The sequence below is a fragment of the Pagrus major genome, chromosome 20 (assembly GCF_040436345.1).
Source record: "Pagrus major chromosome 20, Pma_NU_1.0".
NCBI classification, from domain to species: domain Eukaryota; kingdom Metazoa; phylum Chordata; class Actinopteri; order Spariformes; family Sparidae; genus Pagrus; species Pagrus major.
The window spans coordinates 18,156,398-18,169,533 of NC_133234.1; the positions used below are offsets into that span (position 1 = coordinate 18,156,398).

Consider the following 13,136-nt stretch of genomic DNA (forward strand, 5'->3'; position numbering starts at 1 on the left):
CACGCATTATGGTACATTCTGTACGTGCACATGCCTGGCAAGGGAGCTCATGTCGACTCCCACTGTGAATCAATCATTTACGGGGCTATCAAAATATCTTGCGCATGCAAACCCAACACTGGGGCATTAAAAATGGTATGTCTGCGAGCTACAGCTCATCAGACATTCAATGCTCAAAACCCCACTGGAGTTCTTCGAATCAAATTTCTACCGAATGATGTTTGTGTCGCTGCTGGCGGTTAATAGAAAGCAAATGTATTGATGGTCGGCTTTTATCCTCTGAGGAGGCCGCAAAGCTGCTGCGAAGATGATGATGTTTGTTAGCCACAGTGCTGCCAAGAAAGCTGGAGCAGACATTTAGAGATCCCCGGTGGATACGACCTTAAGAATTGGATGGTTCCACTTAGCACCCACAAACAGGCAAACGTTTTCAATTAACACGAACACGTTAGCCTCTACGCTGATATCTGTATAGTGAGCTTACAACCGCACAGCTATGTTCACGTCACACGAGATGTGTTTGAATCACAAAACACAGACGGCAAAGAGTTGGCGGCAAATCAAAGGTCTGGAACCACGATGCTTTTGCGCCACCCTACAGTTTTTGCCCCGATTGCGATACAGATTTTGTCTCCATTTTTCAGGATAAAACATTCCTTTTCCAGTTGTCTAATGGTTATTATATACACGTGTGGCTGTTGCTGTGCCTAAAGGCTTGATTACTTTTTCTGTCCTCACTGAGGATGAGTCACACAAACAGCAACACCTGTTCACGTCAATCTCTGTACGTAATGCTTTCAAGCCGTTATTATATTCACAAAGAATGTATTTTTGACCTCAATTTACCGCCAGCACATATAAAATCTTTGCCATAATGATTACCTCGAGAAACAGAATGCAGGAAGAAAGCATTTTGCGTCCCACTCTGGGAAAGAAAAACATGTTGGACAAGGCAGATCTGAATGTTCCTCGCTGACTGTGTGAGCCGTTGGCACATCGGGAGTAGTTATGGCGTCGTTAACACGGGATTCATCTGTTGCTCAACTGTCCTCACGTATGAAACATGGCTTCCCTCGCTGGGGCCATCGCAAAAGTGCAATTCCTGGAGTGACTCCACCAAGTCACGACTTCTGCATTTCCCACATGGTTGGCATTTGAGTGACTTCCTCACTGGGATTGTGTTCCCAGTAGGTATTTGTTCAGTGACAGTAGCTAGCTAGTGTGAAAGCTTAGACAAAAAAAAAAAAAAAGAAGGTGGGCCTTTTCCTGGTGAAATGATTTGGGGCTTTGCAGGATCCGTCAGATACCATGACCACAGCTACTGGGGGCATGTTTAAACACTCATGCATGGTTTTGGAGGTAGTTATTCCTGGTCTGTGGGCCTGGGGCAATGACAGGTTTAGTGTGTGGGGGCAGGAAATGGCAACCCTTCTGTGCCGGGCTCAGCGAGGTCTGAAGCGCTGTCCTGGGGCCTTGTGGTTGAGACGGGGGTGGGGGACATGAGGGAGGTCAGGGCAAAGGGCAGGCCAGGGCAGTTCAGTTATTCAGGGGACAGACTGAGAAAAACATAACGATTTCTGAAGTGGTCAGCATGTAGGGAGTGAGGCAGAGCACGAGAGCTCGATCCCTCGCAGGGAACATCTGAAATAAAACACACAGTACTATGATGACTGCAGAGGCCTTTGGCAGTGGCTGCGGCATCACAAATCCAAAAGTAAAACAGAGATTTGAAGCAAAGGCCAGTGAGTGATTTTTGATTCATGCAGTCACATACAGTAGCTGCTTGTTACATTGCAACTTGGCAATAGAAATCCATGTGTGTGAGCCTCTACATAAGCATGTTTGAAAGGTTTCTTCAGGACACTGTTGTGCAGAAAGGCTACTTTTCAGAGTTGTATTGTGGACTGTAATTTAATGCAAAACGAAGGTCTCGCTCAATGTTTTTTTATGAAGGTATTTACTGAAATTCACAAGCGATGGACACCAGGACACATTTATTTAAGAATCAGGTTTGAGAGGCAGAGAAATACTCCTAGAATAAATAACTGTCATCGAAAAATTATCTAAGAAAACAATTGAATCGAGTGCTTGTTTCAGTTTTTCCTTGGCATTTCAATATCCATTTTCATTTATACATTTACATTGCAACAGCTTAGCGTTTTATAGTCAGTTTAGCTGCTTTTTAGCAAAAGTTAGTTTCACATTAAAGCAAGACTGTTGTCACCGTCGCTAAACAACTGTAACCACGAGTGAAACGGGGGAACAGTGAATGATGAAACCTGGTAGTGAAGTCAAGAAGGCAGCAAACTGAATCAGTAATGTATGTTACAAAGCAATATCTTTGTTAAGTTTGTGAACACGAGCTAGAATTAGCCACCATGAGCTAGCCTACGGGTCATTTGAGACAAAGTAAAGCTGTAGCTGCGAATGGCCTGACCAATCGGTAGGTCGGTTTCATGTCGAAGTATCCTTGGGCAAGATACTGAGCCCCAAATTGCCTCCATCGGTGTATGCGTGGGTACGTATGGTTATCGCTCCTGGTGAGCAGGTGGCGCCTTTCATGGTCACCTGCGTGTGAATGGGTGAATGCTGACTTGTGTTGTAAAGCGAGGTTGTGAGTGGTCGCTAAGACTCGAAAGGCGCCATGTAGGTACGTCCATTTACTATTTTCAACTGAGCAACAAAGATTTTTCCTTTTCATTTCTAGTGAATTGTTTCTGTTTTATCGAGTATGCTAACAAGGCAGTAATTGCAAAAAATGGCTCCCTAGAATCAAAAGACGACCTGCAGCTTTTTTTTTTCCGGCTCATTAGTTTTATTCGTAAACACAAGAAAAGCACTGGTTTAAATCTGGCTCATAATACTGCCCAGTGTGGAGTGGCAGCTGAATAAGAATTGGCTTTTCATAACAGAAGCATTTCTTTCTTTTCTAAAGGGATTGGTAGACCAAAGCAGGATAAAAACAATATTGAATTTTGACCGGAAAAACAACAAGTGGTGAGAGCTAGAAACCCAGCGGGCTTCCATGCAGCTTTATGCTGGATGTGAAACTCGGTAACCGAAACTCATGCAGCTTCACAACAACAGAGAAAATTACCTACATGAAACAAAGTATTGAGAATTAGATGCTGTTCCTGCAGCAAATAATAATTTTATTGAAAGAATACTTTGATCTATTTCTGGTTTATTGGGATTTCCAGTTATGACTAAGTCAGAGACCAAAAGTACGTAGTTCACAGGTGTCATTCTGTTGAGAATAACATTTTAAGTCAGGGTTAGTGACACAACACTTCAAATTTCAAACGAAAGTTGGTGGAAAAGGCTTGAACAGGTGGTCTGAACTCTGAATGTGATTAGAATTTATGGGTTTTTAAGTGATTTTCACTGATTAGCAGCTCGACATAAAGAAACGCGCCAATCAGTGAAATCACCTGGTGCGGCATCGAAAAACAGCCCACCCTGGAATCATTCCACGCAGGGAGTATGATTAGTCCGCTGACAGAAGAATAGAAACGGATCATTTAAATTTTTCTTTGCATAAACTCTCTGGTATCAGAAAGTCAGAAGAATCTGGTTACATTTAGTTTTTGTTTCGTGGTATCTGCTGCAAATGTTCAACAAGACACAAAGAGCATCGATGATGACACCGTTTTAAGTCAATTCTCACGGATCACGTCATATTAGACATCAGCGCGCGCATTAGGTGTATTAGAAAGATCATCTGAAGTCATTTACAGCTGTGGAAAGTACACTTAAAATAACTGAGCTCCTGAATAGCAGCTGACTCGTAGCAGCTGCCTGCAACAACCCCCCCGACATACAACTACTCTCTGCACTAAAAGGTGCACAGAGAGACGGTGTTATGCACGTCCAAATACCTCAGCTGGTTGCACCTGCTCAGATGGGTTCAGTCATTTTTGCAGACAGCCGCAGCAAACGTTGCTATTGGCATTGGCATGTGAGAGGCTGGAAATTGTGAATAAAAACAACAACCCCGGGCTCTCCCACTCTGCTCCCTCACACTCTGTGCTGGATCTAAATAAGAGGCTCTTTTCAGGAGCTGTGAGTCAACACACACTTCAGGCGAGGAGAAGAACAACCTGTCTCTGGTTCAGGTGGGGGATCGTTTTTCCTGCCAATATTTCCTTTGGCCGTCATCGACCCCACCTTGTAATTGGCCCACTTGTGTCAAGTGGTCGTCCTAATTGAGAAGAAAACAGTTGAAACAAAAGACCCTCCAGCCAGAGGAGTACTGAAGATAGCTGAGATTAACATACAAAGCTGCAAAAAAACGAGTCCCAAATAGGATAACGAGGTTCGTTAACCTTACAGCATGGCTGCCTGTAGCTTTCCCACCGCAACACTTTCTCATTTTCTTTCTTTTTAATCCCCTGCGCTTTTTTCTTAGTAAAATTAATCTGGCTGTCGGTGCTGCGGTGGTCCCCTCAACCACCCTAAACACGGAGCGCTTGGCCCCACTTCTTCCTCCCCCCCGTCTTCTCTCCGAAAGACGTCCACTACCTTTCCTTGAGGAAACCTGCTCGCAGCATTCTCCCCTTTCTGAAAATATTTTTCCACTGCCCCGTCCAAACCATGAGGGCCTTTCTTTGGACACACACACACACACACACTCACATGGTTTGCCGCTCATTCACTCTCACTCTGTGCGTTTCTCACCACCTGAGTGAAAAAGCTTTTAATTTTTAAAAATGAGATTGCCCAGCAAAAAGGATCAGAAGTAAGGTTTCTTAACTCTGCTCTCTTTGTTTTGAAAAGACTCTTGACACTCTAGGTGGAAGCCAGCGAGCTTCAATGATCATATTCTCTGTGCACTCAGTGTGAAGCCCTGGTCAAGGTAAATCTGACAAGGCTAGACAATCCCCAGCCTGGTGGTCCAAAGGGGAACACTACACATGCTAAAGCTAACAGATGTACTGGACAGACAGAGAAATATGATACAACCAGAGACATTATAAGAAAGAGACAGACTGGCTGCGTGACACAAATCCTGCCCCTTCCCCCCCAGAAGCAAATCATAGCAGCTGAACCAAGAAAGATATCAGCCAATGTCGTCGTTGCACTGGCACGCCGCGGCACGGCACTCTGTATTGAGCCATAAAAGAAGTCGTGAAACCATGCACATGCACAGTAGAAGTATAATCTGTGGGAAAACGCTACTTTATCCCTTATTTTGGGGAAAAGTCACCAAACTTTTTAAGTGTTTTTTTAATCAGATTTGACTGGTGATTCAATGCAGGCAGATTTTATGCCAAGTTGACCATTAAAAGTAAAGCTCTGGCTCTAATAATAGATATATGATGATATCGTGTAATTAATCCAGCGCCCCTTAAACAGTTTCTGTTTCTTTCTGTTCTCGTCTTGTTACAGTAGGTGGCGGTGATGCGCCTTAACACAACGGTTGTCGACCGCCATACAAAGGAAAAAGAAGAAGAAAAAGCTGCAGGAAATGTTAGCTAGGTGGTGTGTGGCATGGAGATATCTGATGACAGACATTGCCTCATTTGAATCGCTAATGGAAAGAATTAATAAATACCAAGGAGAAGTTTTATGACGTCTGGTCTAATTTTTGAAAGAAACATATGGAATGGAAAGATTTCTCCTGTCTTAGGAAAATGTGCTACTTTATCCTCTACTACTGTCCACGGCGTCCCAACTCTTAGTTTTGTTTTATTTTTATCGCATTAAAATATAAACTGTGGGAAATTAGATATCCCGGTAAGAAAAAAAGCCACGTTAATGACAAAACAAACAATCAGTTGTGTAGGAAGAGATGTTGGTGCGTCAGATCGTAAACATTAGATTTCCTGCTCAGCTCTAAATCATTTCATATCTAATAAATTCAGTCTGTGTGTCAGATGGTGAATCACACACCTGTAAACACACACAGCTCCACAAAGAGAGGGAGCAATATCAAAGTAAACAGCCGGTGTGCAGATCGCTCGAGGCAATTTTCTTCCCGACGGTGGAAAGAAAAACCCTTGTAGCTGATTCCTGAGGAGGAGGAGGAGGAGGAGGAGGAGGAGAGGAAGTAACCTCTCCACCACGGCGGACCTGATGTCGGAGGATGCATCTGCAATGCGAGGTCGCGCTCGGTCGACAGTCGGCATTTACAGGCCCTTTAAGAAGAACTCACCGCTGCAGCCTCCTCAAAAAAAAAAACCCACCAACCCCCTACCTCAATTCCACCCATTCCCAGGCCCCTCTGGGAGCTGGCGGACGGTTCGGGTCCCAGTGTAAATATATTTTTTCTCTATCAAAGACACATTTTCCGACCACTGTCAAAGGGGAGGAGGGTGCTTTAGAGGGCTACGAGAGGAGCGGGGGAGAGAGAGAGAGAAAGTGTGGGGGTGAAATTTTTCCCCTATTCTTTCCCCCCTTTTCTCCCCCCTCTCTCTCGTCTGCTGCTGCCTGCCGGGTTCTAGTAACATCTGGCACTGTTTATCACCTGGCCTGCTGGTTCAGGCAGGAAGGGAAAGGCTGAAAGGGGGACAGAGTGCCAACCTGAGGTCTGCTATAGCAGGGTTAAAAGATCATTTTGATTTCGTACAATCTGGGTCCTATTTCTGGAGTTTTAGGCATCATTTCTATTGGTTGTGATAGCATTTGATGACAACCAGGGGAATTGCGAGGAAGGGTTTTTATTTATTTATCTTTTTTTTCCACTTTTAAAGTGTGTTTACTACTGCATATGTTAAAAAAGTAGTATAAAGCCTTTTGTGGCTGCGTGTAATCCAGTGATGTCACTCAGTGGCTGATGTAGGCGCCAGGTTTTTCTAGCATTGCTCTCCTAAATATCAACCTTTTTTATTTCACACATTCTTCTTCCTTTTCAAACCCTGGCGCCTACATTACACACAATGCAATTTAGCCACTGAGTGACATCACTTGGAGGCAATTTATCAGAGTGCGTGCAGCTTCCTCTGGAGCCACAAAAGGCACAATCATTAAGTGTAAACACACTAAAATTGGTGGCGTTACCCTTTAGACAAACAGGTTCTGTTCACGGTTGGCGTTACTCACCTCGCATCCTTCTAATGTCTAACAAATGAAAAAAATATGCATTTCCTTCCACATAAAACATTTGCAAAACTGATTTTTAAGTGTCTTTACACTTGCGGTCTTCTTCACCATCTTTGTTGAAGCACTGCTGCGCTACCTTGCATCCGCCAAATGTCAATCAACAGCAAAGCTTGAAGCTGGCACCGGGAATGTGTGAATATGGCAGCCCACTGGTAAAAAACATTGTTGTAAAACACCACAGGGTCCAAAGTCATCACTACCAAGAGAGAAAAAGTCCAAAACTACCAAAGTTCGAGCCAAATTTATCCTTTTGAATTCTGGGTAAGTTTGAGGTCAGTGCAGTTTTACCTAATATACAAATATGTGAAAAATATATGTCTAAAACTTCAGTTTCTGCTTGTACAAATTACCTAATTGAAATTGAAAGTGAGCCTTTTCCTGGAGCCGGGCATCAGAAAGTGACAGACTGAGAGAGAATATAGGCGAAAGACAAGGTTCACGGGACAATGAGGCCCATTGATACGGTGGAGACAGGACCGGGTGCCTCCAGCGCGCTGACGGTGCACAGAGGCACAATGATTACAGTCTGCATTACAAATGGCTAAAACAGAGCCGAGCTGTGGCCCTGCAGAGGCCACAGCATCAGGAGAGACCTGGTCCAGAAACAGCACTAAAAGCTTGTTTTGTATTTTGTTCTCTTTTTGTATTGTTGAATGTAAAATTACTTTTATTTTTATCCTTTTTTCCACAATGCAAAGATTAGAAATACTACCTTGTATGTTTCTTCTTACCTGCATTTCCTCCCAGAATATTCAATATAGGGAATCAGGAAGAAAATGTAGCTCGTCAGTGGACTTGACATTAAAATACACCCAATGTATGTGTCAAACAAAGCAGCTGCTTTATATAACTGACGTTATAAGCTATTTCACACTACTCGGGCCATAGACAGCACAAGTGCGCCCTTGTGCATTGCACAGCAGGCCCACTAAATAAAACTTCAAGAGGTCAAGCCTGAAAAATCCCACCAGTAATCATTTATTTCCCTGCCTTTTCTCCTGCTCTGCTCTTTTCCCTCTTAGACCCGAAGGAATTCCATTGAGTTTTACAGATAAGTTATGTTGCACAACAATCGTTTTCCACGCTCTGCAGCTCGTGCTCACACAGAGCTCTGGATCGCTCTCATTCATGTCCGAGCCGCAGCTGTGGAGGACGTCTAAACAAGTGCTCGACGCCATCTATGGGGGCTCGTGCGAAACTGCACCCGAGTCCTTAATAACATGCTGATTGTGTCTCAGCATGAAGAGCACAGATTCATAAATAATTGGGTTTGATTTACCCTCGAGGAGAAGACGTTGCCAGGAACTTCAGAGGACGGTTTGATGATTCTTTGCTTTGGAACACAACTGTTTGTCCTTAATATGAAATATATAATCAACACAAAAGTGGAACACTCGTCTGGACTTTCAGTTCCCATTGATTGGGCACACTTGTATTTGTAGTCCTCAATGACATCATGCATTCCCTGACATGGCCTGACAAAGTAACAAAGTGCTTTAAAAGACTGAAATAGGATTAAAACAAATGGACAGGGTCTAATAAAGACAAGCAATTAAAGGTGCAGTGCGTAGGATTTAGGGGCATTTAAAGGGATCTATAGGAAGAAATTGAATATACTATCCACATCTATGTCTTCATCACTGTATAATCATCTGAAACTATGAATCTTGTGTATTTGTTACCTTAGAATGAGGGTTTTATACCTACAGAGGAAGCACATCCTCTTCCACAGAGTGGTTTTTCGCGTTTTTAGCGCCCACCATTCATATAGGTTGAGATGAAGGGCATTTTCTTCTTATTATTTCCTTTTTGGCTTTTTTCATGGTTTCATTTAACAGTAAAGCTGTAGAGAGACAGGAGACAGGGGGGATGACATGCAGCAAAGGGCCACAGGTCAGATTCGAACCCTACAGCGAGGACAAATCCTCTGTACGTGCGGTGCATGCTCCACCAACTGAGCTACCCGGTCGCCCCCGAAGGGTATTTTCTTTACTTAACACTACTATTTGCCACTAAATCTTTAACACTGCAGCCTTGAAAAATCGAAAAAAATGCTAAAACCACCAACAATTCTTGGCTAGTTGGCAATAATTCTACATTAACCGCCCAAAAAAGTCTTGATCCTCAAAACAAGCTCCTCATGAAGACCAGAATGTTCGAAAACGTTGCACTCAAAACTGATCCTCACAGAGATAGAAGTACAAGAACACACACACACACACACACACACACACACCTCCAACTATTTATGCTCTTCTTGGATTTCCTGTATTTTAAGCACCAGGTAATGAATACTACAGGGATGTGTGCTGTACCTGTCTGTACGTGGAGATGATGACCTCTCTCAGGTGGTAGTGCATGGGGGTCATGGTCTCGCTGACAGAGTCCAGGGCCATGTCCACCTCCCTCTTCATCCTGTGGCCGTCGGGGAGCAGACGCACCAGCTGCATGACGACCTGCGCACCGCAAAGCAACATCGACACTCGTTATCCGGGACAGCCCAAAGTTTCAAGAATGTTTCAAAAGTTGTTTCAAGGACACAACACCTCCCTCCTGACACAGCTTTATGTTATTTAGTGCCGCACCTGCAGTAGAAATAGACTCAAGTGCAGCAATGTAATTGAAGTAAAAGTTAAAAAACTCTGATTTTTTTTTTTAAACCTACAATTTCTGTTTGTTTTTCTTCTTCTGCCTAGTGGCTGAAAATAAAAAAATAACAAGTTATGGTTTGTTATGTGCAATGAATGTCCATCATCATAATGCCATACGTTATCTTATACTTTTCCACCATTATAAAAAAAATATATACACACAAATCCAATGAGACTGATTAAAACAAACCAGGCGAACTCATTCTTGTGAGGTCTGTCGATAAGAGAATTTGTGCGCGTGTGTCCTGACCTAATTTAAACATCGGCGCGAATGTGTGTCAGCATGTTCGTTTCCAGCGTCGGCCTCGCACAGACGGGGAATGTTTCCATCAGCATCTAGTTTAATAAACCTCACTGGTGACCCCCCGCAGATTGTTTACTTACAACACCAATGATGTCACCGATAGGAAGAAGAAGCAGGAGGCCGAGAGGGAGGAAGCCCAAAGAGCCGGATCAGAGGACAGAACAGGCCTGCAGGCAAAAAACCCTGTTTTCTCATTCACAGTGTGTGTGTCAGATCAGCAGCATCAGCATGCAGCCTGACCACTGACACACAATCTGTGTCAGGTTTCATAAAACCTTTACACTTTCCTGTGTTCTGCTGACAGCTGCAACGGACACGACTTCACGCATCAACTAAATCTGGTTGTTTTGGGGAAGAGATTGTAATCAGAAGAGAAAGATCGTATGCCATCGATCATGGCTGGATAAACTGAATAAAAAAACTGACATTATTTTCCTCTGGGAACAGCTTGTTTATTCATTCATTATTATTACCTCATTAATATTGTAAATATTCAAATTTGAGTTTCTTCTCCAAAACTACACAGTGCCCCTTTAAGAAAATCACAAAAAGCCAGTTTCACGGTTCAGGTCAGAGATCAAAATTCAAGCAATTTCTTGAAGCTTCAAGCATACGCAAAGAATGAAGGAAAAGAAATGTATTCAAGGCTTTTTTATGAGTTTAACTCAAGTTGATCAACTCCTGTTTTTGGCCACTTGAGGGCAGCAGAAACAAGTGTGACTATTTAGGAAAATGTTCAAGTTGGGGAATGTTTCTGGGACATGTAAAACCGAAGGAATGCAGAGTTATGTACCTTGTGTCTCTGGTAGTGATAGAAATTCAACCAAGATGTAACTGATAACAAGCAAAAAGGCAATGACAAGACTGCTCACCCTACTATTGATCAGTGACTGTAAGAGAGCTTTATATTAAGAAACCTATCAGCTCAGAGCGAGAGAAAATGTTTTTGCCGGTAAATGGAAGAAACGGATGATTTATGAGACTGTGGAAAACGGATGTATACATTTTAAGACAATGGAGTTGTACACTTCCTTTTCAGATAAGGGAAGCTTGTAACTGTTCTGTTTTTGTTCCTTGTTTATTTTATATTTGATCCGATCAGATTCTTTCCATCTCTCTGGTTGTAAAAATGATAATCTAACATACACAATGCTCTGTGCGCTCAAACAAAGGCTTAATTCATGTTAAAGCTTAAAAAAGATAAAGAAAAAGAAAAAAAAGTTCATTTTTTTGTCTGTTTTTCTGTCTCTACCTCTTCCTGAGGGAAATATCTGGCTCCTTAACGGCTAAATGCTCCAGTATGTTTACCAGCTCATCGCTAAGTTTGTCTTTATCTGCTGTTTGGGCTGAGCAGGTAGTGTACAGCAGGTTTTTAAGAGCTTTTTCACTGAAAACAACTGCCTGCTGTGGCAGAAAACAATGCTATATCGGTGAAAATGAACCCAAGACAGTGAAGTTGCAGGTCAGCTAAAGAACAAACTAGACTTTTAACCAGATCTATAAAACGCAAATATTTATCACAATGCTTCAAACACCTACGCACTGATAATCAGACACTACGTCACACCTCGAGTTTCTATATCACACCAGGAAACCGCACCAGTTGCTCCATCCCTCAATGCTTTGGACCTCACAGCCACAGCAAACGCCGCCTATTTTGGCAGATAAGCCAGCGGAGGTGGCGACATCACACATCCTTCACAGGCTGAATTGGAGGCAGACAAGGTTTCTGTGGCGACCACTCTGTGTATCCCAGAAACTGCCGCTGTGATTGGCACGCCGCATTGTGTGCCTGCGGAGTGCGGCCTCTCTCTGTGTGTCCATGTTTACTGTGCCGAGGACACGGCCAGCAGGTCCCAACCGCTGACTCATTGTCACAACTCTGAATCAAGAAAAACCACCCAGAGCAGAGGGAGAAAGGCTTTGGCTTCAAGTCTTTGTTTGGGTGAAGCTTTCAATCACAGGTGCAGACAGCGGGGGTTTAGAATAAAAAGCTATAAAAGGGCTGTTTTAAAATACAGTTTTTCTTCCCCTAATGAAATCTGTAAAAGCTGCTTGTCTAAGGAGAATGTGCACAAAAAGTTGCATTTCACGTTTGCAGCGGTGCCACCTACAGAAATTCAAGCTCACCAGAGAGGTCACAGTGTAAATGCAACACAGCCACACAACAGCAATGACAAGTCAAAACTAAAGGAGGTCATTAGCATCCACCCAAACCATTCCTTTTTCATAAGTTGGACTGCAGCGACAAGATGCAGCCTTGTTACATGCGTTTAGAGACTTTTTTCAAAAAACCCCCCACACACACACACACACACACACACACACACACACACACACACACACACACTGCTGACGCTCTTAATTATCTGCTGATGGGGAGCGACCACAGATTGTGTCTGATATGAACGCTGTGATGGAAACTGAACATAACACTGACAGAAGAGACAGAACTAAAAAAGGAAATCCGCCCAGTCCTGCAGCACAACAACTAATGATTACAATCAGTGTTGACTAATCATTTTATCTATAAAATGCCAGAAAACACTGAAAAAGGCTCCGTTTAATATCCCACAGTAAAAAAAGACATCTTAAAATGTCTGACCGACCCACCATAACCCAAATATATTCACTGCACTGTCATGTATGACAAAGAAAAGTATCAAATCTTCACTTCAATTCAAAGCAAACAGCAAATATTTGGCATTTTTTGCTTCAAACGCGACAATGAAGATGTTTCTGCTGCCAAAATAGCCAATAATCCTGTTAACTGACAGATATTTATCAACATTGCAGCTATAAACCCTTGTCAATAGTTATTTGTAAAGCGTACAGAGAGAATTTGTTATCACGTGTTAAAAAGCTGGAGAAGGCGTCTGTTTTTAAATGTAATAATAATAATAATACATTTTATTTGTACAGCGCTTTTAAAAACTCTCAAAGACACTTTACAAGAATAGAATACATACAAGAATACATAAAATCAAGTGCAAATGTACCCACCTCAAATTCTCCTTTTGTGTACTTGGCGTCCGGAACGCTCACGATCTCGTCGTCTGCAAACTCTGGGAAACCCTGCG

At 42.9% G+C, this 13,136-nt stretch overlaps 1 protein-coding gene across 2 annotated transcripts in view; it reads right to left on the bottom strand.

Moving 5' to 3' along the window:
• The window catches only part of pald1a (phosphatase domain containing paladin 1a), a 56,151-nt gene that overhangs the window by 20,632 nt on the left and 22,383 nt on the right, over positions 1–13,136 (bottom strand). For both annotated transcript variants that reach the window (XM_073489693.1, XM_073489694.1), the window contains exons 17-18: positions 13,060–13,131; positions 9,417–9,557 (exon numbers count right to left, since the gene is read on the bottom strand). In XM_073489693.1, the coding sequence (XP_073345794.1) occupies positions 9,417–9,557; positions 13,060–13,131 (213 nt within the window). The remainder of the gene's footprint in view (positions 1–9,416; positions 9,558–13,059; positions 13,132–13,136) is intronic.